This window comes from Equus asinus, chromosome 14 (genome assembly GCF_041296235.1).
Source record: "Equus asinus isolate D_3611 breed Donkey chromosome 14, EquAss-T2T_v2, whole genome shotgun sequence".
NCBI lineage: Eukaryota > Metazoa > Chordata > Mammalia > Perissodactyla > Equidae > Equus > Equus asinus.
The window spans coordinates 37,114,633-37,141,901 of NC_091803.1; the positions used below are offsets into that span (position 1 = coordinate 37,114,633).

Sequence of the window (27,269 nt, forward strand, 5' to 3'; positions counted from 1 at the left end):
CCAGCCTGGCCAGCACCGCTTCCAAAGGGACACCAGGCTACGGCCTGCCTCCGGCGACAACAGAAACACAGCCCTGCCCAGGACCCAGCTGGCCAACTCGGGGACAGGAGGGGAGGCTGCAGAGAGCAGGACAGGTGGACCACAGGCTGGAGGCGAGACGACTGTGAACTCCGGCTCAGTGTCACCCAGGCCTGGGAGTGACAGCCCTTCTGACGCTACCTAGTAACAAGGACCCGCTATGCAGCAGGCAGACCTGGGGCCCGGACATCCATCGTCCAATTCAATTGTCTCAGTAACTCACAACAGTCGGGTTTCTGTCGCCCCGTGGACAACTATTTATCAGGGGACCGCCACGCGCCAACGCCATTTGGAAGAAAAAAGTTCCCGCTCTCAGAGTCGCCTTCTGTCGTAAGAGGCAGACCCTAAACAAATAAACAAACCACTCTACTTTCGTCTAAAAAGGACAAATGTCCTAAAGAAGAAGACAGGGGGCAGAGGATGGAGGGGCGCCATCTTTATAGCAGGTGGACAGAAAAGGGCCAAGAGGACCTTTGAGTGAAGACCCGAAGGAAATGGAGGAACAGGTGCCGCCTGCTTCCATCTGTGGAAAGAGAAAGGTGGGGGGTGATTAAGCGTCTTCTCAGCACGTGCCAGGACGGATGAAGTGCTCACGGCTAATCCTCAGGAGTAACTCTAGGAGGCAGATGCTCCAAGGAAACCCATTTCACAGATAGAGAAACTGAGGCCAGGGCACATAACCCGCCAGCGGCACAGCCGGGAATCTGAATCCCAGTGCAGACGCCTCTATGCACCTGGAAAACACTGTCCACGTTTTTCATCACACGCCCGGACCACTATCCCCCCCTTTAAAATCAGCATTGGAAGACAGAGACGCCCATCTAGACGGGGAAATTTTCTTAGACGGATACAAGAAAAACAAAAGCCAACTGCGATTATTTCCAGGGGGTAGGGCTGACACGGGCGAGCGTAGAGCGACTATTAGTTTTTGTTTTGTTATCTTTTGTACCGTTTGAAGTTTTTACTCCACGTGTATTCCCTCTAAAACAATAATAACAAAAGGAGTTCAAACTTTAAATAAATAAAGAGGCCCAGCAGGAACTGAGGGTGGAAAGTTCTCAATGCTGAGCTGGGAACAAAGAGAAATGGCACGTTGACTGGCTGTGGGTAACGCCAGCGGGAGCTGACACGCCACGCCCGGCGCAGTTCGCCGAGCGCGAGTCTGCTGCAACCTCACGGCCACCCTCAGAGGCGGGACGGTGAAAAGCCCCCCTTTTCAGGTGAGGATGCTGAGGCCCAGCGAGCTGATGGAAGCAGCTCAGGCTTAAAGCTGGGAAGAGGCAGGGCCGGGATCTGAAGCCACACAGAGGCCCGCAGCAGCTCTCAACCAGGTGCGGGGGACTTGAAGGGCTTTGCGAGCCAGTGGCCTCACTGTCCTGCCTGCGGCAGCTGGAACACAATGTTATTGAAGCTGGACGCGAACTAGATGTCCTCAGGCCTCAGGGACTCCAAGTTCATCTGCGCAGAACGGAGGAGCTGCATTTTGTTCTTTTCTTTTTTTTTTTTGAGGAAGATTAGCCCTGAACTAACTACTGCCAATCCTCCTTTTTTTTTTGCTGAGGAAGACTGGCCCTGAGCTAACATCTGTGCCCATCTTCCTCTACTTCATATGTGGGATGCCCACCACAGCATGGCTTGACAAGCAGTGCCATGTCCGCACCCGGTATCCAAACCGGCGAACCCTGGGCCGCCAAAGCGGAATGTGCACACTTAACCGCCGCGCCACCGGACGGGCCCCAAGAAGCAGCATTTTGACTCAGGCATGAAGGTTTTCTACAGCTGCGCCATCCCCATCGCCCAGGGTGACGGTCATGAATGCAAGGCTCAGGGTCTGAGTTCCAGGCCCTGAGGTCACAGATACGTGCCCCAAAGCGAGGTTTCTCATCCTCGGCCCCGCCGACGTTTAGGGCCAGAAAATCCTGTCTCGGGGGGCCGTCCCGTGCACTGCAGGATGCGGAGGGAGTGGCACCCCCAGCCTCTGCCCCCGAGACACCAGCAGCACCCGTCAGTCTTCACCCCAACAACGCCAGGAGGCAGGTCCTATAATCACATCCATTTCACAGGCACAGCAACTGAGGTCACATGAGCTGTGAGCGGCAGACCCAGCCACTTGTGACCCTCAAATGTCCCCAGATGTTGGCAAATGTCCCCAGGAGGCAAAACTGTCCCCATTCCCTACAGCAGTGGCCTCACCAGGCCTCGGGTTCCTCATCTGTGAAACGAGACTCATTCCAGAACCCACTTATTACAGGACTATTAGGAGGGTTCAATGAGATGACCCAAATCTTCCAGTTTCAGTTCCTGGACAAGAGACGGACCAACACACACAAGCACAGGATCTCTTTCACTCATTCCTTCATTCATTCATTCCATCACACAATGACCATTTATTGAGCACCTGCTCTGTGCCAAGCTCTGGGCTAATCACGGGGACGTGCAGATAAATCGGACACACTCCACGCCCTCTTAAACGTCTAATAGTCCCTTAAAAATACAAGATCACAGATAAAAACACAACGGCAAGGGCAACACTTGCTATGAAGAGGAAGGCTGAGGTGACAGCAAATATCAGGCTGAGGGTCCGGGAAGGTGACATTTCAGCAGAGACTGGAAGGGTCTGGAGACAGCCGTGCCAAGATCCGGGGGCAGCACAGACAAAGCAGACAGATGGCACGGACAAAGGGCCTGGGGCCGACACCCGTGTGTGTGTCTACCTCTTCAAATGTGAAGAGTCGGGGGGCAGGGAGAGAGGCGGAGGGGAGGAAGTAAAATGAATATAACAGCAGCATCAACCACCAGTGGAGGGGACCCCAGGGCCTGAGTTTGAATTCAGTCTCCAGTGCTTGCTGGGCTCTGGACCCTCAGAAAATTCAGGATTCACTCCCACCCTGATCTTGACCTTGATTTCCGTCATCTGCAACACAGGAGTAACAATGCAAGCCACTCCTCCGCTGCAGGCTGGGGACCGGCTCGCCTGGAGGCACCAAGTCGAGGGGTGGGATCAGCAGGGGAGCAGTCCCACCTCACCCTCAGAGCCCTGTGAGCCAGGCACGGCTTCCTCCCATTTCACAGAGAGGGACACTGAGGCAAGGAGAGGCGAGAGGACGTGCTGTGAGGCACCCGGGCAGGACCCGGTGGAGCCTGGATCCAGACCCAGAGCAGCGGCTCCAGCGAACCCTTGCACAAAGGGAAGGAAGACCTGCAGGACACAGCCTGGGAGGGGGCCGGGGCGCGAGGCAACGGGCCATCTTCAGAACCCAGCCCAGGGCATGATGCCGCGGGGAGGATGCTGTGGGCCTGCCGCTCGGTCAGGGGACCTGCTGGGCTTCTGGACTGGGATCCTGTTTACACAGACCGCAGGGGCCTTCCGTCCCCACCGCAGGCCTGAGAGAGGTCCAGAAAAAGGTCAGAGGCTGCCCCGCCCGCCACGGCGACAGGCAAGCGCAGCCAGGAGTGGCGTGGGGTAGAGAAGGGTGCCCGTGCCAGCATCCCGCTGGCAGCAAGGGCCCAGGCTGCTGCCGGGCTGAGCTTGGCCTGCCCTCACCCTCTGACTCAACAGAACTAAGAATAAAGCCCAGGAATATTCAGGAAGGGGAGAAAGGGCAGCATTCAGACAGTACTGACCCAAGCACCCAGGAAGCAGGGCCAGATCCTCACTGAGTCCCTACGCCCAAGACGCAGAATTGAAGCCCCTGAGGAGAAAGGGACGAAGCACATGGAAAGCCAAGACTCCTTAACAGGGGGCCTCTCAACCGAGCGCCAGCGCAGAGCAGACAACGTGGCCACAGCTGCCCATCACAGGTGTCCAAATGTCAGCAGCGGGCAGCTGGCTCCGACCTGCCTTGACCCCAACCCTCCCAGCGAGCACCGTGAGGCCTCTCGCCAAGGCCCTTCCCTGCCACGCCCACACTTGTCCTCACGGTCTCCGTCCAGCCCTGATCGTTTCGCGGCCCTCATCTCCAGCCACTTCCTCTCCTCTCATCAGACTCCGGAGTTTCACACAATCCTCCGTGTGGTCCCGTTCCAGGAACTTGTGAGAGGTCAGCCATGTGCCAGGCACGGGAATACGTCTAGGGACAGGACGGGCAGCATTCACCCATGTTCCGAGCCCAGCTCCCAGGTGCTGGGGACCCCGCGGGGGACAGCACGGCCTAGGGCTGCCCTCCTGGAGCTGACAGCTGACAGGAGAGACAGCAAGTGGAACAGATAAAGGAAATCTATACACACACACACCCGCGCGCGCTATCTATCATATACACACCTGCAGAGTGAGAATAAAGAGAGGACGCAAACAGGCACTTAACTAAACATGGGCCAGAGCACACAGTAGGCGCTCAATCAATGCCACTGCCATTACTGAGATGACGTCCAGAACCATCTCTTGCCATGCCCTTCCACATCTCCAGCCTCAGTGAGTGACTCATTTGTCCATCCGACAAAGATGTCTCGAGCCCCCGCTGTGCCCCAGGAACCACACCGGCCCGCTGCGGCGGGCACGATGCACGAGTACACTACCTTCCGTGGCGAAAGGGACTCTGTAGACGTGATTAAGTATCTTGAGATGGGGAGATCCTTCTGGAAGATCCAGGTGGGCCCCTGGAATCTCAGGGAATTGTACAGGGAGAGGAGGCAGGAGGGTGAGAATCAGAGGAGGAGATGTGACGACAAGAGCAGAGGTCAGTGACGCAGGGCCACAGGTCACGGACGCGGGCGGCCTCTAGAAGCTGGAAAAGGAAGGAGATGGACGCTCCCCCCCGGCACCTCCAGGAGGAACGCCAGCCCTGCAGCTGGGACTTCTCACCTCACAGCTCTCAGAGGGTAAACCGGTGCTGCTTTAAGCCACTACGTTTGTTATAGCGGCCACAGGAAACTCACACAGCAGGCCACTCAGAAAGCCAGCAGGAGACGACGGCCGGCTGCGCCCTCACCAAGCCGTTCTGGCCTGGACACCCTCGTTCTGGCCTGGACACCCTCGTGCCGGCCGCAGCCCTGCCTTGTCCTGCCTCATCCTGCCCTCGTCCGCCTCGCATCAAACTCGGCCCCAGCACGTGTCTGTGGGGCCCCGGGTTCTGCTCTCCCGGGCCCTCCTAGCTCCTCTCTGGACGCCCAGTTGAGGACGTGCTTCTGAAGGACGGGAGCCGGGAATAATGGAAAATACACACTGATTTCTAAATTTCACTTCACTAGGCAATATACAACAAACGGAAATATCTGTGTGTGCATGCGTGTCCAGACGTAGGTGGGTGTTCTAAGGGTAAACAGCAAAAAGGTCCTCTGCCGCCCTCCCCGCCATGAGCCCTGTCCACTCTGCTTGGTCCTGTACACACCCTCCCATCCCCCTCCCCGATCCAAACACAAGTTTCTTGCATATCCTTCTGGAATTCATTATGCAAACAGAAGCAAAGACAACTACGCACTTTTATTTCTCCCTTTCTTTACACAAAAGATATCAAGCCAAATATGCCAGGTATCTCTTGCTATTTTCACTTAAAAACGGCATCCTGGAGGCTGGCCTTGTCCTTGCTTCTTGCCTTCTGAAAGGAGCCCACTGCTGTGCTGGACAGACGGGGCGTGCCGTGCTCACCAGGCCCCCCGACCCCCACCCGCCACTTGGGCTGCTGCCAATCTTTTGCTATTTCAAACAGTGACACATTGAATTCCCTTAGAAATGACTCCTTAAGCTAAGCCTCACCCTGGATCAACAGGGCTTCACCCAGCCATTCACAAGCCTCGCAGGTCAAGTTTACCAACCTGGAGACACACAGAGAGAATCACAAAAATGCTGATCCACGGTGACCTAGCCATCCCGACGAGAAGTCGGTCTTTCAACATCACTAAATATATCGGGAGGAAACGAAATCACGACCTCGAAGAGAAATCCACACGGCGTTCACGGCAGCATTAGCCACGACAGCGAAGACACAGAAACAACCCAGCGTCCATCGATGGACGAGTGGATAAAGGTGTGCTGTGCATATACACACGGCGGAATATTAATAAGCCACAAAAAGGACGAAATCCTGTCTTCTGCAACAACACGGATGAAACTGGAGGGCGTTATGCTAAGGGAGATAAATCAGACACAGACAAATCCTGTAAGTTCTCACATGTGGAATCTATGAAAGCTGAGCTCACAGGAACAGAGCAGAGTGGTGGTTCCCAGGGCTGGGAGCGGGGGAAATGGGGAGATGCTGGTCAAAGGGCGTCCACTTCCAGTTAGAAGATGACTAAGTTCTGGGGATCGAAATAATTAACAATACCGTACTATGTACTCCAAAGTTAAGGGATTAGATCTTCAATGTTCTCATCACAAAGAAGACATGTAATTATGTGGGGGGGATAGAAGCATTAACTGGCCCTAGTGTAGTAATGATTTCACAACACATATGGGTATCAAACCATCGCACCGTACACCTTAAACCAACACATGTCAATAACGTCTCAATAAAGCTTGGAAAAAACCACCAAGTGAAGGAATCTGTATTCCCAGAGGTTTATAGCTCTGTAAATATTATAATACCATATAACGTTTAAATTTTAACAAAATGACAAATTATCTGAACCCGCAGTGACCAATATATCGCCAGCCTCGTGGGTCTACCAAGCCCTGGAAATGAGGCCAATTCAAATTACGATGTGCTGGAAAACACACACCAGACTGAAAAGACTTAGTGTGGGAAAAAAAAGAATGTAAAACACCCCATGAATGACATGTTGAAATGATAATATTTTGCATATATTGGGTTAAATAAAATATATTATGAAGTTTTTTTTTTTTTGAGGAAGATTAGCCTTGAGCTAACATCTGCTGCCAATCCTCCTCTTTTTGCTGAGGAAGACTGGCCCTGAGCTAACATCCGTGCTCATCCTCCTCTACTTTATATGTGGGACGCCTGCCACAGCATGGCTTGCCACGTGGTGCCACATCTGCACCCAGGATCCGAACCGGCGAACCCCAGGCCACCAAAGCGGAACGTGCACACTTAACCACTGTGCCACCAGGCTGGCCCCCTCTTTTTAATTTTTTTTAATGTGGCTCCTAGACAACTCTAATTCCTTATGTGGCCTGTGTTATATTTCTATGGGACGGCACTGGTCTCGACACTGAAAGGGAGAGAAATCACCCGGAAATTGACAGCGTGTGGATTTGCTGGAACACTACATAACCACGGCCTTTGACAAACAGGAATCTTTTTATTCATGTGACATAATAAAAGAGAAAATGGCGCACCACTTGGAGATAGGGGATTCATTCGATGCATTCCACGCCTGATAAATATTTATTGGGTTACCTGGACAGCTACCCCAGTCTGCTCACAACTAGCCCGACTCGCCTCCTATCCATCCACCTCACAACAAGCAAGGGGATGGCTCTGAGCTGCAATCCCAAACCCACAACACTCTGCCTACAACTTTTTCAGGACCGAGAGCGAACTTCTCACCGCAGCCTCTGGGTCAAGCCCCAACTCACTGTTCCTACACGACTCTGCCTCAGGGCCTTTGCACAGCCAGTTCGCTCTGCCAGCAGCCTTTCCCCTCACTGGCCTGACTTCAGCTCAGAGGCAACCTTCAGGTCTCGGCCGAAACAGCCCTTTCTCAGGGAGGCCAGTCCACCACCCCACGACCTTCTCAAACACGTCAAATCCATCATTTCATCACCTCATGAGACTGTACATTTCCTGCAGAGCGCTGACCAAACTCTGTCATTAAATATTTCTTTCCAGTGTTATTTATTTACCAATGTTTTCCATATCATCTTAGTTAATACTCTATATTATGTTATAGAACATGCACTATAGTATATAATACATTATGTATAATATACATGACTAAGATGAACCGAGACAAATTGCCATTTGTGTCGGTTGGCGGTGGGCAAACTCCGGCCCACGTGCCAAATTCGGCCCCCTCCCCGCTTTGTACAACTCCCAAACTAGCGATGGAGTTCACGGTTTCAACTGTACAGTGTAAAAGACAACTTTGCCTCTTGGCCCACAAAGCCTAAAATATTTACCACCTGGCTCTTTACAGAAAAAGTCTGCCAACCCCGGATGTAGATTGAAAATCAGCGAATGCCGGCAGTTTTATACGGCTCGATCTGATGCTATTTATTTCATACATTATTTCTTCCATTTCTGGCTCACCCCGCAACTGTCCGTTCCTCGAGGGCAGAGGACGCCCAGGTTTGGGACCTCGAGATGTCACCCTCGCCCCCGCAGTGCGTGACACTGCGCGAGCACCTGTGGGCTCTAGGAACAGGCACCACAACGGGCCTCGACACACCATGAACTGGATGCAGCCGACACCAGGGACAGTCACGGCACGCACACAGCCCTCCAGCTCTCATGGGCCCAGAGATGAATGAACAGGGTGATGACAAAGGGCCAAAACGACGGTGGCAACGGATGTACAACTCTGCGACTGGACTAAAAGCCACCAAACTGTCCACTTTCCAGGGGTGAATTACATGGCATGTGAATTACATCTCCATAAAGCGGTTAAAAAAAAAGATGAATAAGACCCAGGGTCATTAGACTGTGCAAATTTCACGCTACATATGCTGTCCTTTACCTTACACTGCCCTCCAGAAAAATAAATACACAGAGACCTCATTTCATCGCCTCAGTAAGAGGATGCCTCATCTAGACAGGACTCATTTGCATTTGTTAAAAAAATTTTAATGCGATGTCTTTTCCCCGTCGCTATCTTGCTTGTAACCAGATTACACGTCCCCTTTAATCAAGGTTTCTCACCCTTGGCACTACTGACACCTGGGACCAGGTAATCCCGTCGTGGGGGCATCCTGTGCACGCAGGACGTCTGGGAGCTTCCACGGGCTCTACGCACTGGATGCCAGGAGCACCCGCCTCCCCAAGTGGTGACAACAAAAACGTCTCCAGACATTGTCAATGTCCCCTGGGGGCACGATCGCCCTCGTTGAGACCCCCCCCCCTTGCTGTCTTAACAGTTCTTCCCTCTGGCCCCACTCCCACCACCGATGCCCAGTACTCTGAAGGCCTGCCCACCCGCCCATCCGTCCATTTAACACACGCACGGAGCCCTGCTTTGTAAGAGGAGTCGAACCAGAAACATCCACATTTGTATCCCGCCCTTAAGAGGCTCCCAATCTTGTACAGGACGTGGGACAGGAACACAAACAGCTACAACCAAGATTCTGAAAGCACTAAGTGTCATCAAAGAGACACACATGAACGGCAAGAGCATCCAGGGAAGAGAGAGGGGTTCATGCTCAAAGCAAAGGGGAACAAAACTCACAGGCACACCTCGTCCACACGGCAAGGACAGCAATACTTGCTTTTCGGGGTCATCGTGAAGACTAAACCCACACATTACATTATTTCATCTTCACCCCAATCCTTTGAAGGGGGTACTCTGGTTCCCATTTTGCAGAGGAAGCCACTGAGGCACAGAGAGGGAAAGCAACTTGCCCAAGGTGGCACAGCCTATAAGCAGCAGAAGGAGACTGCAACGCCAGCAGGCTGGCTCACTGCCGCAGAGCCTGCCCCCCTGAGAAAATAGAGGTAAAGTCACGCACATGCCAACAGAGGGTACCCGGCAACCACTCTATTGGTGCAAGTTACTGTCGTCATTGTGATTACCACTCGGGAGCTCAGAGCAGGCTTCTGGAAGCAAGCAGAATCTAAGGAAGGCCAAGATGCCAGGATGTGCCAATGTGGAGACAGGGGAACAGCGTTCCAAGAGAAGGGTACAGCAGGATCCGAGACTGTCGCTGGACGAGCTCAGGGCAGGTAAATACACGCACACAGTGCTGAACACGGGACACGTTCTGAGAAATACGTTGTTGGGCAATTTACCACCGTGTGGACATCGCAGAGTCCACTTACACATACCTAGATGCACACCCAGGCTCTGGTGCCCATCGCTCCTGGGCTACAAACCCAGACAGCACGCTACTCTCCTGAGCACTCGATGCTAAGTATCTGTGCATCTCAACACAGAAACGGACAATAGCAATAGGGTACAGGGCCTGGCCTGGTGGCATAGCGGTTAAGCTCACACGCTCCACTTTGGCAGCCCCGGGGTTTACGGGTTCAGATCCCGGGTGTGGACCTACACACTGATCATCAAACTGCGCTGCGGCAGCATCCCATATACAAAACAGTGACAATCTTCCTCACCAAAAAAAAAAAAAAAAAAAAAACCAGCATAAAAGATTAAAAAAAGGTACACCTCTATGGGGCACTTTACACAAACAGAGCTTGCAAGACTGGAAGCTGCTCTGGGCGAGTCAGGGAGCGGGTGGTGCGTGAACGGGATGGCCTGGGACATCACTGGGCACTACTGAAGACTTTAGAAACACTGTACACTCAGGCCACACCGAGTTTATAAAAAAATATCTTTCTTCAACAATAAGTTAACCTTAGCTTACTGCGACTTTTTTAGTTTATAAACATTTTATTTTTTTTTTTAATTTTTGACTCTCTTGTAATAACACAGCTTAAAACATAAAGACACTGTACAGCGGTCGGCCCCGTGGCCGAGTGGTTAAGTTCGCACGCTCTGTTTTGGCGGCCCAGGGTTTCGCCGGTTCGGATCCTGGGCACGGACATGGCACTGCTCATCAGGCTACGCTGAGGCAGCGTCCCACATGTCACAACCAGAAGGACCCACAACTAAAAAAAATATACAACTATGTACCGGGGGGCTTTGGGGAGAAGGAAAAAATTAAAAAAAAAAAAAAAACAGATATTGTACAGCTGCACAAAAATATTTTCTTTCTTTATAGCCTTAGGCTAGAAGTTTTCTATTTTTTAAATTTTTTACTTTTTAAACGTTTTTTTAAAAACTGAGACACGAACACACACGGCAGAGTAGGCCGACACGCTCAGGACCATCCACGTCACTGCCTTCCGCCTCCACCTCTCGTCCCACTGGAAGGTCTGCAGGGACAGTAACATGCACAGAGCTGCCATCAGCTGCCATCTCCTACGAGAACACGGCCTTCTTCTGGAATATTCCTCAAGGACCTGCCTGAGGCTCCTCTTGGGGAGCTGTCACTGTATTCGGAAACACGTCCATGGTGTCTTGCTTGGTTTGTTTCTTTTTTCATCCTAGATTTGCGTGAAAGCAGATAATGTACCATGAAAATTCCTCTCTATTCATGAAAGCCTTTTGGTCTTCAGGGGTCCATGGTTTCCGACGTTTTGAGGCGCTTGCTGAGGTCTGCATAAGCCACGACGCCAGCAGGCGACAGTTCACTATTATCTGACGGGCCCACCGTCACGTGCGTGGCCTGTCACGGACAGAAACGTGTGGCTGCGCACGTGACGATGACTACACACATCAGAAAGTGGAACGGAGGGCCAGGAGGGGAACGGGCGAGAAAGAGGGCTGGGAGGACAGGCCGGGGCCTGAAAACGGGTTAAGTGGAGGCAAATGAAGCCTCGCTGAGGATTCTCGTGAGAAAATGCCACATCACCACACATTGCAAAACCTGAGGAACTGTGAAAGTGGGAGGTGAGTTTCGGCTCATTCCCTTCTCTTGGGTGGCCAAGAAGAAGAGGAAACTGGGAAAGCCACCAGCATCCTCAGAGACACCCCGTGCCCTTCCCCACCCCACAGCCTTCTAGCCCAGGGAGTGTCCCGGCTCACCCCTCTCCCCATCCCACCCCTCTCTACTCCGAACTCTTGTGCTCCCTCATCCGAGCCAGGCAGCATCAGAGCAGAGACGGACCGGCGCCGGCACTGGTGAAGGGGCACCACGACTCGGGGGTCCACGACACAGCTTTGGAGCAGCAGACCTGGGCTCAAGGCCTATCACCACCTCCTCCCCGCTGTGTGGTCTTGGGCAAGTCACATAACCTGTCTGGGCCTCCGTTTCCCCATCTGTATGACACTAACAGTCTACCAACTTCACAGGACTGTTCTGAGGAGGAAACAGAAAGTGCTCTTTACAGTTCCTGGGACCATATGAGTGTGAGCTGTTATTATCATATCGCAGTTTCTTTATCAGCCCACAACGCTCTCCCCCGCCCGCTGACGCTCTAGCTGTGACAGCCTTTCCCCTGTTCTTCAAACTCACCCAGCCTTCTCCCATCTCACGGCCTCCCATGGGCTGTTCTGGGCCTGGAATGCCCCTGGCCTGGCCGGCTCCTCCTCATCCTTCCAGTGTGGCCTCAAATACCAGCTGGGGGAGAGAGGCCTCAGCTGTGTGAAGGGCCCCCTCTGCCCCGTTATCCACTAGGACCAAAGCCCACGCATCTCCTTCAGCACCCAAATGTCTACGGGGCGGCACGGGGCAGGGGTGCCGGCCAGGCTCTGCAGCCAGGCGGCCTGGGTTTGACCGGCTGTGCGATCTGCCAGCTGGGGGACATCTCTGCCACCATTCGCCATCCGCGAGATGGGAGTAACCCCACAGGCTCTTATGGGGACAGACTCATCAGCATCCATAAAAGCATTCAGAACAGTCCATGGACCACGTCCTTCTAATTCATCTGCATACAGTAGGTGCCTGTTAAATACTTGTTCAACAAACAAAGAAGGGGTGAATAATCGACCTGAAGAGCAAAGGAGAAAAACATGGAAAAGCCAGTGACTCCGTCCCGCCGGTGACCCCAGGATCCCAGCCCCGGGCAGGAGGCCAAAGGAAATAACTCAGACAAGCCAGCAAAGGAGCGCTCCGCACGCGCTGGGCCGTCACGGCGGAAGCCAGCGGCTCCCAGGCAGGCCAGGGCTGGGCACACGGGGGCACGGGACCCCGCTGAAGATGACCCCTGCATCATGGACCACAGTGGGGGCCACCTCCAGCCCCGGAGAGGCCATGAGCAAGCGGGGCAGGCTGGCCACCCGGGGCTCAGGCTCTCTGGTGAGATCTGTACCCGACGTGTGCAAGCAGACCAAGAACGAGAGCCAAGACGCCATGGCACCATCGGGCACTGGGACGGCCTAAGAGCTGCCATCGGGGTCCAGGGAACAGACGGTGCTCAAGGCGGCAGGGGGAGGGAGGCACCTCTTTTCCATGGAGAAGTTTAGACCCCGTCACAGCGCATCCTTAAAAGGCCCTAGGCACAGATCGCAGCCCTTCGCAGGCCACATCCAATCCCTAAGACAAAACTAGCAGGAGGCAGGTACTCTGACTATTCTCCGTTTCACAGATGCGGAAACTGAGGCACAGAAGAAAAAGGCTTCCTGATCTGAGCCAAGGAGGCCGTGCGACCCAGAGGACCAGAAGTTAACCACGGCTACCTCGGGGCCAACCTGGAACTACACGACCGTCCAGGACTTTCTATCTCGGCTTCCTCTTGGGTCCTCGGCTTTCGCTTCGGACCAGAATGGGGACTGATAAAGATACCAATAATCATCATGACCAGGCACAGTAAGGTAATGATGACAGGGCTGAACAGTCATAGTATGAGCATGTTCATCAACTCATTTAATTTCACAACTCTATGAAGTAAGCACTACCATGACCCCCATTTTGCACATGAGAAAAGGGAGGCACAGAGAGGTGGAGTCACTTATCCAAGGTCACACAGCTGGCGAACAACGGAACGAGGATCTCAAAAGGGGCTACCCAGGCTCCCCGTGCTGCTGCGTTCCTCTAAGCATCTTTACAGCCGTGGCCTCATGAGACAAGGAGGCTGCGTGTGTCCCTCACCACGTACGTGTTCCCAGCACTTAGCACAGGACCCACAACCATAAAAGGACAAATACACAGAAGACAGGGGGAGGAGAGGAGGGACGGGAAGTTCTGATCGTGCTGCCTCAGTCCTCAGATCCGTGCTGCCTCCCATCTTCCCATCTCTGACACGGGTCTGCGTCTCACCACCAGCGCATCCTACAATCTCTGCTGGCCGCGTTTCGCAGCACAGCATCGCTGACATTGGGACGGGATGACGCAATGCCAGCCTCCTGGATTCAGTAAAAAGTGCTATGCACGGCCCGGCCTTTGTTCCAATCTAGCTGCCCATGAAGGGACGGCCAGAGGCTTTTTTCTAAGTTTCCAGAATCAAGAAGGAAAGATGAAAAATGTCCTTGCTTCTAAGCCAAGCTAACCCCAGGCGGGAGGCAGAAACTGGCCCCACCTCCTCACTCCAGCACCACAACCACCTGATTAACTTCACTGGGGGGACGAGGGTAATTGTCAAGCCACCTGAAAACTCCAGCAGATGCATCTGACACTCCCCACCTGCCTGTCTCCCCCATTCCTTTCCCATGCCAGGTTGTTTTTGCCAAACCCAGGCAGAGAAAAGGCAGTAAAACCTCCCACTCAACAAACAACAGCCCTTTCCCAAAGCACACGGTCACCAGGAGGCCATGGTTTCCGCCTGGCCCCGGAGAGCAAGCCTCCGCGCCAGCACAGTGTTCTTTCCGAAACACGCCCTCGGATGGATAGGGTCTGCCCGGCAGAAGGGGGATGACTGCAACCTCATCGGCTTTGGGAGCTCTCAGCATCTTCCTCCCTAATTTCTAGAAGGCGTTCAAGGAGCGGCAGTTATCTTGAATTCCAGTTCAGAGCCGTTCTGGGGATCCGATGGCATCTGCGGGAACGGGCCTGAAACCGACGAGCGGGCTCCAGATGTGAAGTGTCAGCGATACACGGTCACCCGGGGGACAACAGAGTGACAAGCGAATCAGAGGGTTTACCAAACTCAGCAACGTGCAGACCGAGTCTAGAAGTGTTCCCAGCCTCAGCGCTACTGACATTCGGGCCCCAATAACACTGCTCTTAGAGGCCTTCCCCAGGCACCGCGGGACGTTAGCAGCGTCCCTGGCCTCTACCCACTGGATGCCAGGAGCACCTCCCTGCCAGCGGTGACAACCAAAAGCACTTCCAGACATTGACAAATGTCCCCTGGGGGCAAAACCGCCCGGAAGTGAGAACCACTGAGCTGGCCAGTTTGCAGAATGTCGTATTTTTTTCATTTCAGCAGTGACATACTAAATAGCTAACTATTAGGTAAATACATAAATATCAGCAACCTGTGACTTCATAAGATATTCCAAAGTCATATGAAACTTCCTTTGGGATAAATTTATTTAGGTTAAAAAAAAGTGAATTGATGAGCCAGCCTTGATGGCCTAGTGGTTAAAGTTTGGCATGCTCTGTTTCAGCAGTGGCCCAGGAGCAGGTCCTGGGCACAGAACCACGCCACCCATCTGTCAGTAGCCATGCTGTGGTGGCAGCTCACATAGAAGAACTGGAAGAATTTACAACTATACCCAACTATGTAATGGGCTTTGTTGGGGGGAAAAGAAGAAAAGGGAGGAAGACTAGAAACAGATGTTAGCTTAGAGTGAATCTTCCTCTGCACAAAAAAAAAAAGTGACATGACATAAGGAAAAGTATTAATAAGAAGGTGGCAGGCACTACTGGCTGGCTTACTCAACAGCCTCTGCCACCTCCTTTCTCTCACAGTGTCTCCCACTAAAGAAGCATAAAATGAAATGCTGGCTTTCCCTGCCTCCCTCGCAGCCAGAGGTGGTCAAGCCCAGGGCGAGGATTTCAGGAGACCCTCAGAGACTGTCACCCGAAAGGGGCCAGGCCACGGGACCAACAGGTGAGAGCTGTGTCCTATAAGCACAACTCATGAGCCTAGGGGACTGACCCCCAGAACTTTCGTCTCCTTCCAGGGGCATCTAAGAGGGTCCAAGAAGTGCCCACCCACTCAAGCCTGGCGTCACATTTTCCCCAGCATCTCCTCGTCCACAGAGGTTAAATAACAAGGCTGTGGGGGCCGGGCCGGTGGTGCAGCGGTTAACCGTGCACGTTCCACTTCAGCTGCCTGGGCTTTGCCAGTTCGGATCCCAGATGTGGACATGTTACCACTTAGCACGCCACACTGTGGTAGGCATCCCACATATAAAGTAGAGGAAGATGGGAACGGATGTTAGCTCAGGGCCAGTCTTCCTCAGCAAAAAGAGGAGGATTGGCAGCAGATGTTAGCTCAGGACCAATCTTCCTCAAAAAGATAAATAAATAAAAAATAACAAACCTGTGACCAACCACCTCGAGAGGGAACAGTTATTAGCAAACGACTTAATCAGCTTCATCTTGACATTTCATCTTGCCGTAAATATGTGTTAATTAAAAATGGGTCCTACCCCAGATGCCCTGGTAAATGAAAACAAAAAATATGTTTCCACAGGATCCCATTCTTGTTTTTAAAAGCAGGATACGCGGAGAAAAGGGACTGAAAATTAAAACCCCCATCTGCCAATAAGAGATGAGCCCTAGAAGTATGTGATTGTGGAGGATTTCCACATTTCACTAACCTCGTTTCTGCACTGTTTCATTTTATACCGTCTCACTTATAAGCTCAGACAAAGAAAGCATGAGTAAGAGACAAAAGTCCCTTTAGGTAACTCAGTCACTAACACGCTTATACTAACAGAAAACCTGGCACTTCGCAAGTATGTGAGTGTCAGCAGCTCTCAGGGGTGTTCCAGCCCACCGTGGATTTAGGGAGTTAAGCAACTTTTCTTAATCCTAACCTACAAAGAAAAGCCGCAGAATGAACTTCCCCCACATCAGCCCAATTTCAGAGCTGACGCCCAACGCCCGGCATGCCTCATGCAGACCCAGGCACCCTACACACACCCTAAACACTGGGGGGATTACCCTGAACGGTCCCAGATGCCAGGGACGGGTGTCTGAATCTCTGGGGCTGGGCTCCATCCTGACTCTGCCAAGGCCTGCCTGGCCCCGGGGGCTGCAGGATGATGACAGACCAGAAGAGGAACACCACATCACAGGCTCGGCTGTCCACCACCGGCCCTGGCTGCCCAGCCGCCTCCTCCGTTATCGTGGCTAGTGTCTGCCGACATCCGCTAAGCATCCTCTACATCCTGCCTCTTTTCTCCCTCTCGCTTCGAAGACACACAGCATGATCATGACCCCCACTTTGCAGATGAGGAAACCGAGGTTCCCAGAAGGTCAGGGCCAGGCCCAAGGTCGCACGCTGGGAAGCGGCAGGACCAATTTTCAAACCCAGGCTCCCGAATGAGGGCCTCCTGACCCTAGTCTTTGCATCTCTGGCTTTCTTTGGAGCTGCTACGGAAATAAGTGGACGGGCACTATTCATAGGATATTCATTACAATGCTTTCTTTAAAAGAGAAAAAAAAGAAGGGGGAAACCAGCCATGGAAATGTCAAACCACAGGTGATAATTACGTGAAATTATAGTCCGCCGATACAAGGAACAACTGCTGGGAGATTTAAAGGCGTAATTTTAAAAGTTATGCAGGAATATGGGGAAATTCTTACATCAGCCAATGAAAAACATAGGAGCGAAAATGGTATGCACTCCACGCGTGCCGCCTCGCAAAACTACACACCAGCCTGGACTAGAAGTGGATGTTCACACACAGATGACAGACAGACAGACGACAGCCTACGACAGATATCTGCAACACACAAGACACACAAAGGGCAAGATTCCCCAGAGACCAAGAGCTCCTGCAAACTGACAGGAGAAAGACAAAACCCCCGGGGAAAGAAGTGCAAAAAAAGACCCGGAAAGACACGCACAGAAAAGGACACACAGATCACCAGGCACTGCACTGCGGGATGCTCGGCGGGTAACTGTAAGGGAAGTACAGACGAAAATAAGATATTTTTTATCATTGAGGGAACAAAATTCAGCCACGTCCAGGGCTGAGAAGGAAGCAGGGACACGGAGATTCCCATTCACTGTTGCTGAGAGTGGACCTGCTACAACCTTCCTGGAAAAGAACCAGCCAAAACCTTTTTTTGTTGTTGTTTTTTGAGGAAGATTAGCTCTGAGCTAACATCTGCTGCCAATCCTCCTCTTTTTTCCGAGGAAGACTAGCCTTGAGTTGACGTCCATGCCCATCTTCCTCTACTTTATATGTGGGACGCCTACCACAGCATGGCTTTTGCCAAGCGGTGCCATGTCCGCACCCAGGATGCAAACAGGCGAACCCCCAGCCGCCGAAGCGGAACGTGTGCGCTTAACCGCTGCACCATCGGGCCGGCCCCAAAACCCATTAAAAAAATTTACATAATTTTTACCCATGTACAAGGATGTTTATTGGAGCATTATTTACAGGAACTAAAAATGAGAAATGAGGGGCGGTCCCATGGCCAAGCGGTTAAGTTCGTCCCCTAGGCTTCGGCGGCCCAGGGTTTCATCGGTTCGGATTCTGGGCACGGACGTGGCACCGCTCATCAGGCCACGCTGAGGCGGCGTCCCACATGCCACAACCAGAGGGACCCACAACTAAAATATACAACTATGTACTGGGGGGATTTGGGGAGAAAAAGCAGAAAAAAAAACCATGGGAAATGAATGCAAGCAACTGCATTAATGTCCCCTATTAACAGAGAAATGGCTGAACTACAGCAAATCTATAACTTGAAATATTAAACTACTATAAAGAATTAGTGAGATTCCATGTATTGACATGTACGTTAAATAAAATAAAACAGAGTAATGATTATAACCACCCATTTTATTTTTACCATATTATTTACGTTTATAGTATTTCCACGATTCCAGAGGAAGGAATGGAAAAATATCTTGGTTATTGGTTAGCTCAAGAGAGAAGCATGTTAATGCTCTATTTAAATATCTCTCTGCCATTTTGTCACAAGGAGTGTGACTTTGGCAATCAGAAAACTCCAGAATTAAACCAGAAGGTTTACATGTAAAAAAGTTAAATGTGAGTTGCATTAGTATGGTGGGATTAGGAGCAAAACTTTTACATGTTGCTAAATTACTGATGTAAAAGGACTTTTCTAAACCACAGAGAAGTCAAAGAATGTGTAAGTTTTAATAGACCTTTTTAAAACGGGAACAAAACCAGCCACTCTGCAGACTGAGCCCCTGGAATGTCAGGGTTAACTCAGCTCGACGAAACCCTTTCATACACAGGAAGCAACATGAGCCCGGGCAATGCCCAGCTTGCTCAGTGCTCTCAGACAACAGGCGCTTAATAAATGCTCGTGGGTCCATCGGAGAAGTATAAACTATGGCAGCCAGCTGATAATTAGAAGCATCCAATTTCAAAACACACATATCCATCAACCCAGCAATTTCTTACGGAGGGCTATATGGCACTTAGCCATTTACATCCATCAGCATACACGCGCAAAGATGAGGGCCCGGGAAAGTTCCAGAAGGCCCTGTGGACCATTCCAAAAATCTGGAACCAACCCCGACAGCGCCCAAGAGGGGAGTGGCGGGCTACACGACACAGTCACGGAACAGAACCACCTGTGGTTTGTAAAGAAGTGTCATTTCCTTTTTCTTTCGATTTGCGTGGAGTCAACATGGACAGAAAAGCAACACGTTTTTAAGCGAAGGGAGCAAGATACAGAACATTATTTAGCGTATGAACCCACTTGGGGAGAAAAAAGAGAGACACAAGCCACTGTCTCCCACCCACCCCTTCACACCTATTTGCATATGGTTGAAATTTTTCTAGAAGGACACCCGAGAAACTAGCAGCAATGGCTACTTCTGGGCACCGAGCGCGGGGAGGGGAAGTCCTGAAAGTTTTACTTTCCCTTTATGTTCTTCTAGACTATTCGCCTTTTGAAAAGGAACAGCGCAAACCAAAAAAATTATCACCCCAGATCTTTCTCATGCAATCAGCCAGATCAACTCAGTAACATCTAGTTTTAAAAGAAGAGTTTTCTAGCAATCTATAGAAAGTCATCTTGATCACGCAAGCAAGCACCTTCAGGGCTGGAGAAAGCCCTTGGAGGGAATCATGGGCAGCTGGAGAACGGAGAAACCACCCCCCCCCCCCCCCCCCCCGGGTCTGACCCTGAGGGGCTTCAGCTGATGATCAGAAACAGCTAAGACTCGTAAAAAAAAAAAAATTTAATCTTAAAAACCTGAGACTCTTTCCAACATAAATGGATCAGAAGCTCTATCGCGGAGCAAGTATTCCTCCATTTCCTTGACAACCTGGGGTTAGCGTGCTCCTGGGAATTTCCAGGCCCTTATTATCCCCACAAGCCATTTACTAGTCTTTTATGCATTTTTGCAGAATGCTCCTGGGAAGATTTTTGTTTGTTTTTGGTTTTGGGGTTTTTTTTTTTTTTTTTTTTTGCTGAGGAAGATCAGCCCTGAGCTAACATCTGTGCCAACCTTCCTCTATTTTGTATGTAGGATGCCATCACAGCATGACTTTGGTGAGCAGTGTATAGGTTCGCGCCCAGGATCCGAACCCACGAACCCCAGGCTGCCAAAGTGGAGTGTGTGAACTTAACTGCTATGCCCCCGGGCTGGTCCCCAGGGAAGATTTTTATGAGATGGGCTCTGCAGTCCTTTGAGTTAAACTCGGTGATACTTTGACCACAGCAAGCACCCCAGGGCCTTTGCACTTGCTGTTGCCGCTACCTGGGACTCTCTCTTGCCCCAGTCCTTTGCACAGCCCACTTTATCATTCCGGTCACAGTTCCAGTGTCACGCCCTCCAAAAGGCCTTCCCTGGACATCGCTCCATCATAGCCTGCATCCCCACAATTGGTCCCAGTTTATGTCTTTGAGGCACTTGCCACTACTCAAATTCGTGTGGGTCACCCCCAGTGAAAGCTCCATGAGAGCACGAGCCTCGTCTTTCTATTCACGGCTGTATTCCCAGCGTCTAGAACACTGGCCACATGTGGTGAACACTCAGTGAATAAGGCTGAATAAATGAACGAGTGAGAAACGGTTGTGGGAAGAACAAGAGATGGAATCCAGTGTTTCAAGGACCATACTGAAGTCCTGTCCTGGAAAACAGGCACTTGATAAATGCTTTCCGAAGAGGAGGGCATCCCCAAACAAGGACTTCCCTAAGAGGCCAAGAGAGGGTAAACTGAGGTTCTCAGAGAGACAGCTCACGGAAAGGGAGGAGAAAGCCCTATAAAACCTCAATTACTACCTACGGGTCTGGGATGCCCGCCTAGAGCCATCCTCCCCAGTCATCTAGACCCTTTTTCCAGAACTTGGCAAGCTGCCCCAGGAGGTGCACCCCACAATTAAACCGAGGAGACATCTGAGCGGAATCTGGATGTTATAATTGTCCACCTACCCCGGGGCCGTCTAAAATGAAAGAGCAGCGCTTCAAAGCCGACCTCAAAAGATGGGCGTTGTCCCCCTGCAACCGAAGGGTCCCACGCATGCCAACCAGAAGGGATCAGGGGAGAAAAAGGCACCCTCAGCGGAACAGCCTGGAAGCAGCCCGCAAGGTCCTTCTGTGGCTCACTGGGGTTTAACCCCCTGACATCTCATTAAGCTTCTCCAAGGCAACCCCAACAAGCCAAACACGAGAAGTCGAACAGCCTCCAACTCCCAGGGAAACACGAGGACGCGGACCAAAGTCTTGCCCAGAACTTCTTCTCCAGCTTCCTCCATGCCAAGGGCTGTGTGACGGGCCTCTAAGACCTGATGAAACCCCAACCTTATCCCACCAGGAAAATCTGGAGCTGACACGCAAATGAGATGCTTGCTTCCAACTCCTCGGGCATTGATAATTAGTTTATCCTCCCTCTCCTGCCAACCGGGCTCGTGCTGGAGCCAGGGTCTTTCCAGCATCAAACTAGTGATTCAGATGGGCCCCAGTCACTTCACCAGAAGGCTGGGCTCAAAGCAGGGGATGCCAACTCAGATACCTACAGGTGCCAGGGAGGTTCCATCAGTGAGGGACACAAACAAGGTGAGAAAGCAGAGCGAAAAAAGGCAACAGACACTGGGCCTCAGAATTGAAGGTGCAATAGGGAGGAGTGGGGACTGTGGCAAACTGGAGTGAGGAGGCCCGTTCTGGAGGGGGCAGCCCCAGCTGACCACTAGCACGGCCAAAGGCAGGCCCTCGTGCTATCAGATCTAATTTTTCAGGAGAGATCAGAAATCCAGATTTTTCTGTGAAATCTACCAATCAATAAATATTAGCAATTACAGTAATTCATAATTTTAAAAAAGGCAAACTAGCACACTGGTGGGCCAGATCTAACCCTCTGTTTGGAACCCGTACCTGAAACATTCAAATTCAAATGTTGGGGCCAGCCGAGTGGTTAAGTTCACACGCTCCACTTCAGTGGCCCAGGGTTTCGCAGGTTCAGATCCTGGGTGGGGACATGGCACCGCTCATCAGGCCACACTGAGGCAGCGTCCCACATACCACAACTAGAAAGACCCACAACTAATAATATACAACTACCCACTGGGGGGATTTGGGGAGAAAAAGAAAAAAAAAAGGATTGGCAAGTTATTAGCTCAGGTGCCAATCTTTTAAAAAAAAATTCAAATATTAATTGAGCCCACTGTGTGCAGGGTTCTGGGAAAAGAGAGACAGACAAGACTCGGTCTGACACTTGCAAGATAAAATATAAGCAATCGAATGTGGAAGCTGGAGGGCTGGTCCACCTGAGGACCCCTCCCAGACAGGTGAGTGACTATTTCATCCTTAGAGATCTCCGGAAAGGCTTCGACCCAGCTCGAAAGTCATTCCTGTGCTGCAGATCACTCATGCAGTCAACAAACATTTACTAAGCATCTACTATGCCCCCGTGACAATGACCTTTCCACAGGCAGAAACTGAGGCAGGGAGTAAACAAGTCAAATATCTGTTGTATTAGAAGGCGGTAAGTGCCAGGGGAGGGGCAGCAGGGACGGACTGGGAGCCCAAGGAAGTGGCAGGGAGTCAGGGCGACCTGAGGTGACATCTGAGCAAGCAGGTCAGAGAGGTGATGAAGCCAGAGCCTCAGAGGCCTCTCTAAGCCCTTCGGCTGTTCCCTGGAGGGCAGTGGGGAGCCACAGCAGGGTTTTAAGCAGAAGGGAGACAGGATCTGAACTGCGTCTTAGGAAGATCCTCTGGCTGCCGGATTGAGACTAGACTGTAGGGGTCAAGGATGGACAGAGGGAGCAGGGAGGAGGGAGTGTTCAAACCCAGGAGGGAGCCTGTGGTGGCTCCAGCCAGAGCCGTAGGAGGGGAGGCTGCAAGAAGCAGGCAGATCTGGAAACATCTCGAAGGAACGGGCAACAGGATTTGCTGACAGATCAGACGTGGGATGGGAGGGAGAGAGGGGAGTCAAGGATGCTGGGGGTTTGCCTCTGTGAGAACGGGGCTACCATTAACTGAGATGGGGAGGGCTCAGGGAGGAGGGTCCCAAGCTCCTTTCGGGACATGGTAAGTCGGAGACGCCCGTGAGACACCCAGGGGGAAGGATCAGTTCCTAGAAGGTGGGAAGTGAGGCACCTCCAAGAACATCACTGACGGAGCTGGTCCAGCTGAGGGAGGGAGGACACAGACAAACGGACTGGCCACGGCCTCCTTCTGCACGGCCAAAGGGCAAGCCCGGAGCCCCGGATCTGCCCAGTCCTCTCAAAGGCTCCTCTTGCCTCCTCCCGGAGCCATTTACCTTGTTCCCTTGTCCCACTGCCATTCTGGGCCCGAGACTCCACATGCCTGAAGTGGGGCGAGTGGACAGGAGGACCCCCCCCACCCCGAGCTCCAGGACCCCTTTTGGCTCTAATGATGCACAAGGGAGAGAGGGGGAGGCTGGGGGGGTGGGGCACGGACAAAAAGGGGAAGAAGAGAGGAAGATGGAGAAAGGCAAAGAGATGGGTCTGAAAACCAATAGGGTATTTGGAAGATGGACAAAAAATTGGCTCTTCATAGTCTGATGCAAAGCCAAGGGGAGCCACTGAGGCAGGAAAAAGACTGACTCCAAGACCGATAAGCATTTACTGAATGCCAACTGTATACCAAGCAGCAGCCTTCTAAGCACTTGCCAATGATTCACGCCTTTGTTCCTCCCCACCCTACGACCGCTATTCGCTCAGTGCCGTGTTAGCACCCCCGTTTTCCACGTGGGGAAACTGAGGCATGGAGGTGGGAAGTAACTCGCCTAAGCAGAGTCAGGATTTGACCCCAGGGGATGCAAGCACTCGCCCTGAGCCACCACGCCACCCTGCTGACCGATTTGTTTTCTCTACTTTTCGACATTTTTCCAATTTTTCTCCCCAGAACATACAACCTATTAGTATCCATTTTTTAAAAATTAACTTGCAACGGGAGGCCCAGGCCCATTTTCCCAACCATCATTCAAACATCAGCCACAAAACAGCTCCTCCTAGCAGGCCCAGTGGAAAAGGGCAGCCCCTATTTTCCATCTAGATGACCAGCTTTCTCCTTTCTCATCCCAGAGCATTTGCCTGCAGCAAGGAAGGAAGTCAGTGGAACCCTCATCTCGGGCCGTTTCCACGTTCTGGTTTTTCTGGACTTTTCCTGGGGCCCAACAGCAGGCAATGGCCCAGAAACAAAGCTCTTATGATAAGAGGGTCATGTGGGCCAGTCACCTTGACATCTAAGCACACGCCCTCGGTCAGGGAGGAGCTGGCATGAGGGGATGGGTGGCCCAATCCCATCCCCACCAGCGAAAGAAAAAGTGGGCCCAAAGGAAGGTCAAGCGACTTGAAACACACAAGTCCATCTTCGGAACGAATAATAATAACCAGCGTTTGCGCGGGGCACAGCCTGAGATGTTTACACAGATGAACTCATTTACTCTTCCCAACAACTAGAGCAGGTTGGGACATTTTTGGTCCCTGCCCCCATTTTACAGATCAGGAAACTGAGGCACAGAGAGGCAAAGTGGCTTGCCCAAGGTCGCCCAGTCATCCAGTGGGCTGGGAGGCCAGTCTCTCTGGGCCTCGCACGTGCCATCCTGGAAAACGCAGGAGGTACGTGCGTTCTATTCCAGCTGGTTTCTCTGGCTGCCAGGAAGCTCGCATGCCCCAGCTGGGCACTCTCAAACTCCGGTTTCAGGCCACCTCCACAAACTGGGGCATCGGGCAAGTCTGGTGAGTCCAGGAATCCAGACTGAGGAGGGGCAGAGCTCAGTCTGAAAGGCCAAAGACTGGGGAGAGAGGCAGGGCCTGGCAGAGGTGAAGGTCATGCCCAAGGCAACCGAACCACCTGGCAATTTCCGTATCAAAAAGTCCTTGCAAGGCTTTACCAGGATGAGCTGCTTAAGCTAAATAAACAGAGGACACCCCCAGAAACACTTGGCTTTAGAAAACCTCACTAGCCATCAACTGCCAGTTGCCATCAATAAAATATATCCTGACGCAGAATTTAATTTATGGTTGACTATTTTTTTCCCCTCTGCAATTTAGAAGAAAAGAAACAAGTAAATACTCCAGAATTCACAGCCACACTAGGCCAGATGCCCACGTGGATGCTGCAGAAATCATCTTGCTGCTGTTACACCTGGCGCGGGGCACCTGGACGCCACAGGTTTTCTTCTGTCTGCTAACTCGAGTCGACTTTGCAAATTTTCTGCCCTCGAATCACGAGACCCTGAATGCAAAGCATCCGTACTGTTTCCAGCCCTGGAGTAACTTCTCCGATCCCACTGGCCTGAAAATGTGACACATACCAAGGTGTGTTTGGGTGTTCTACCAAAGGATACCGCCCCCCCCCAAAATAAAGCCTTTCCCTGGGGCCCTCACGGATCACTTTCCAACCCTCTGAACTCAGCCTGCCGCCAGGAGAGGACCACGAAACAAGACAAGAAGGTATCTGGGGCTGCTGATCACCAGCTCCGAAGAGCCAGACATGTTGCTCTCTCCTGATTCGTAAACAAAAGTGGAAAAACTATCAGATCCAGATTTGCCTCTGGTGTTTACCCATAATCAAGATGGCATGATACCAGCGTGCCCTCCTGGAACAAAGGGGCAAATCGCATTAGAGGGAAGCTAATGCCCAAGACGCTGGGGATTAAGCCACAGGAAGTGGACTAGCGAGACCTGCCGGGCTCAGCGCTGCCCATTCAGATGAAAACTTGCCGGGGTAAAACCCAAGGCGGGTCCCCCGGAGAGCACCTAATTTCCAGTGGGGGCCTGGCACGCCCGCAGACACTAGGGTCCTCGGCGTCCTCAGCTGCACCCCACACCTGACCCGTGAGCCAGGCAGGCATGGCAGGGGCGAGCAGCCCTACCTTCTTTCCTGGCTGTCCCTCCAACTTCCCTAATTCTCCTCCTTTTCCCCCAAACTCTCCCCATCGTGATCAAGCAGAAAGAAAGTAAAAGATGACAAAGATATGTAACCACAGCAGAGTAACCTGGATGCAAAACTGGGAAGGGAGCAGACTTCAGCCCCTGGGGAGCGCCCTCTCCACAACCTGAGCCCTCCCCAGCTCAGCCCTTTGGCAATGGGGTGTTCCTGGCGAAAGGTGGGGGGGGGGGCCACCAACCCACACAAGAGATGGCAGAACTTAAACAGAGTCAGCCCCCCTTCCTGTCCCCATCTCTGGCGTCCCGTTCCCGGGCGGGTTATTTTTAACGGGGAAGGGACTCCAAAGCAACAAGAACCTCTCTTTCCAGCCCCCTCCCCCAGGCTCTGGCCCCTCACCTTCCCCGCCTCCAACCACCAGGCTGGGCACATGCACCACCACCGCCCCGCTTCCCTGGACTTGGGCCCCCCAAGTTTTCCCCCATCAGTTGCACCCCCGGGGGGCGGCTGCGGCGGGGGATGGGGTGGGGTGGGAGCGGGACCCCCGGGCTGGCTGCAGAGCTGGGGGCCGCGGCGATTGGGGGCTCCCGGGCCGCCCTCCCCGCAGCGTCCCGGCGGCCGCAGAGCACGTACCCAGAGGGGATCGGAGCCATCGGCGCTGCAGAAGCCCCGGAGCGCCATGCGGCCGGCGGCGGGGGGCGGCGGGCGGCGGACGGCCCGGCTGGCGGCGGCGCAGGCGGGAGGCGGCGGAGGAGCCGGGGCCGCAACGCCGCCTGGTTGGCCCGCGCGTCACGGGGATGCGGCCGCCCCGCCCCGTCCGCCCGCGCTGCCTCCTCCCCCCCGCCTCCCTCCCGCCTCCCTCCCTCCTCCCTCCCGCCGCGCGGCCGGGCACGCAGGGTGGGGGCAGCCGACCCGCCGCCCCCATCGGCTGCGCTGGGGGCCGGTGCTGCCCCCCCAGAAGCCCCGGGCGTCTTTGTGTCCTGCCCCTCCGCCCCGTTTTCCAATCCTGCTGTAACAATAACGACGGCCACGGCACCAGTAATCATAACCACCAGGGGAGCCCGGAGACTGCCCAGCCCCTTTGCTACGTCCCCACTGGATCCTGACTCGTCCCACTCCTCTTTCACGAAGGCAGAAACAAGGCGCAGAGGGGTTGAAGGGCTTTTCCAGGGTCAGAACCCAGCCGGCTGACTTCCAGAGCTGACGTAGAAACAGGAGGAGGTGCATAGTCCCGTGAAT

At 52.7% G+C, this 27,269-nt stretch overlaps 1 protein-coding gene across 2 annotated transcripts in view; it reads right to left on the reverse strand.

The window, feature by feature from the left end:
* ABCC1 (ATP binding cassette subfamily C member 1 (ABCC1 blood group)) overlaps positions 1-26,819 on the reverse strand; it is a 126,439-nt gene extending 99,620 nt beyond the window's left edge. For both annotated transcript variants that reach the window (XM_070484871.1, XM_070484870.1), the window contains exon 1: positions 26,664-26,819. In XM_070484871.1, the coding sequence (XP_070340972.1) occupies positions 26,664-26,711 (48 nt within the window). In that variant the 5' untranslated portion in view covers positions 26,712-26,819. The remainder of the gene's footprint in view (positions 1-26,663) is intronic.
* Between the last annotated feature and the right edge of the window lie 450 nt (positions 26,820-27,269).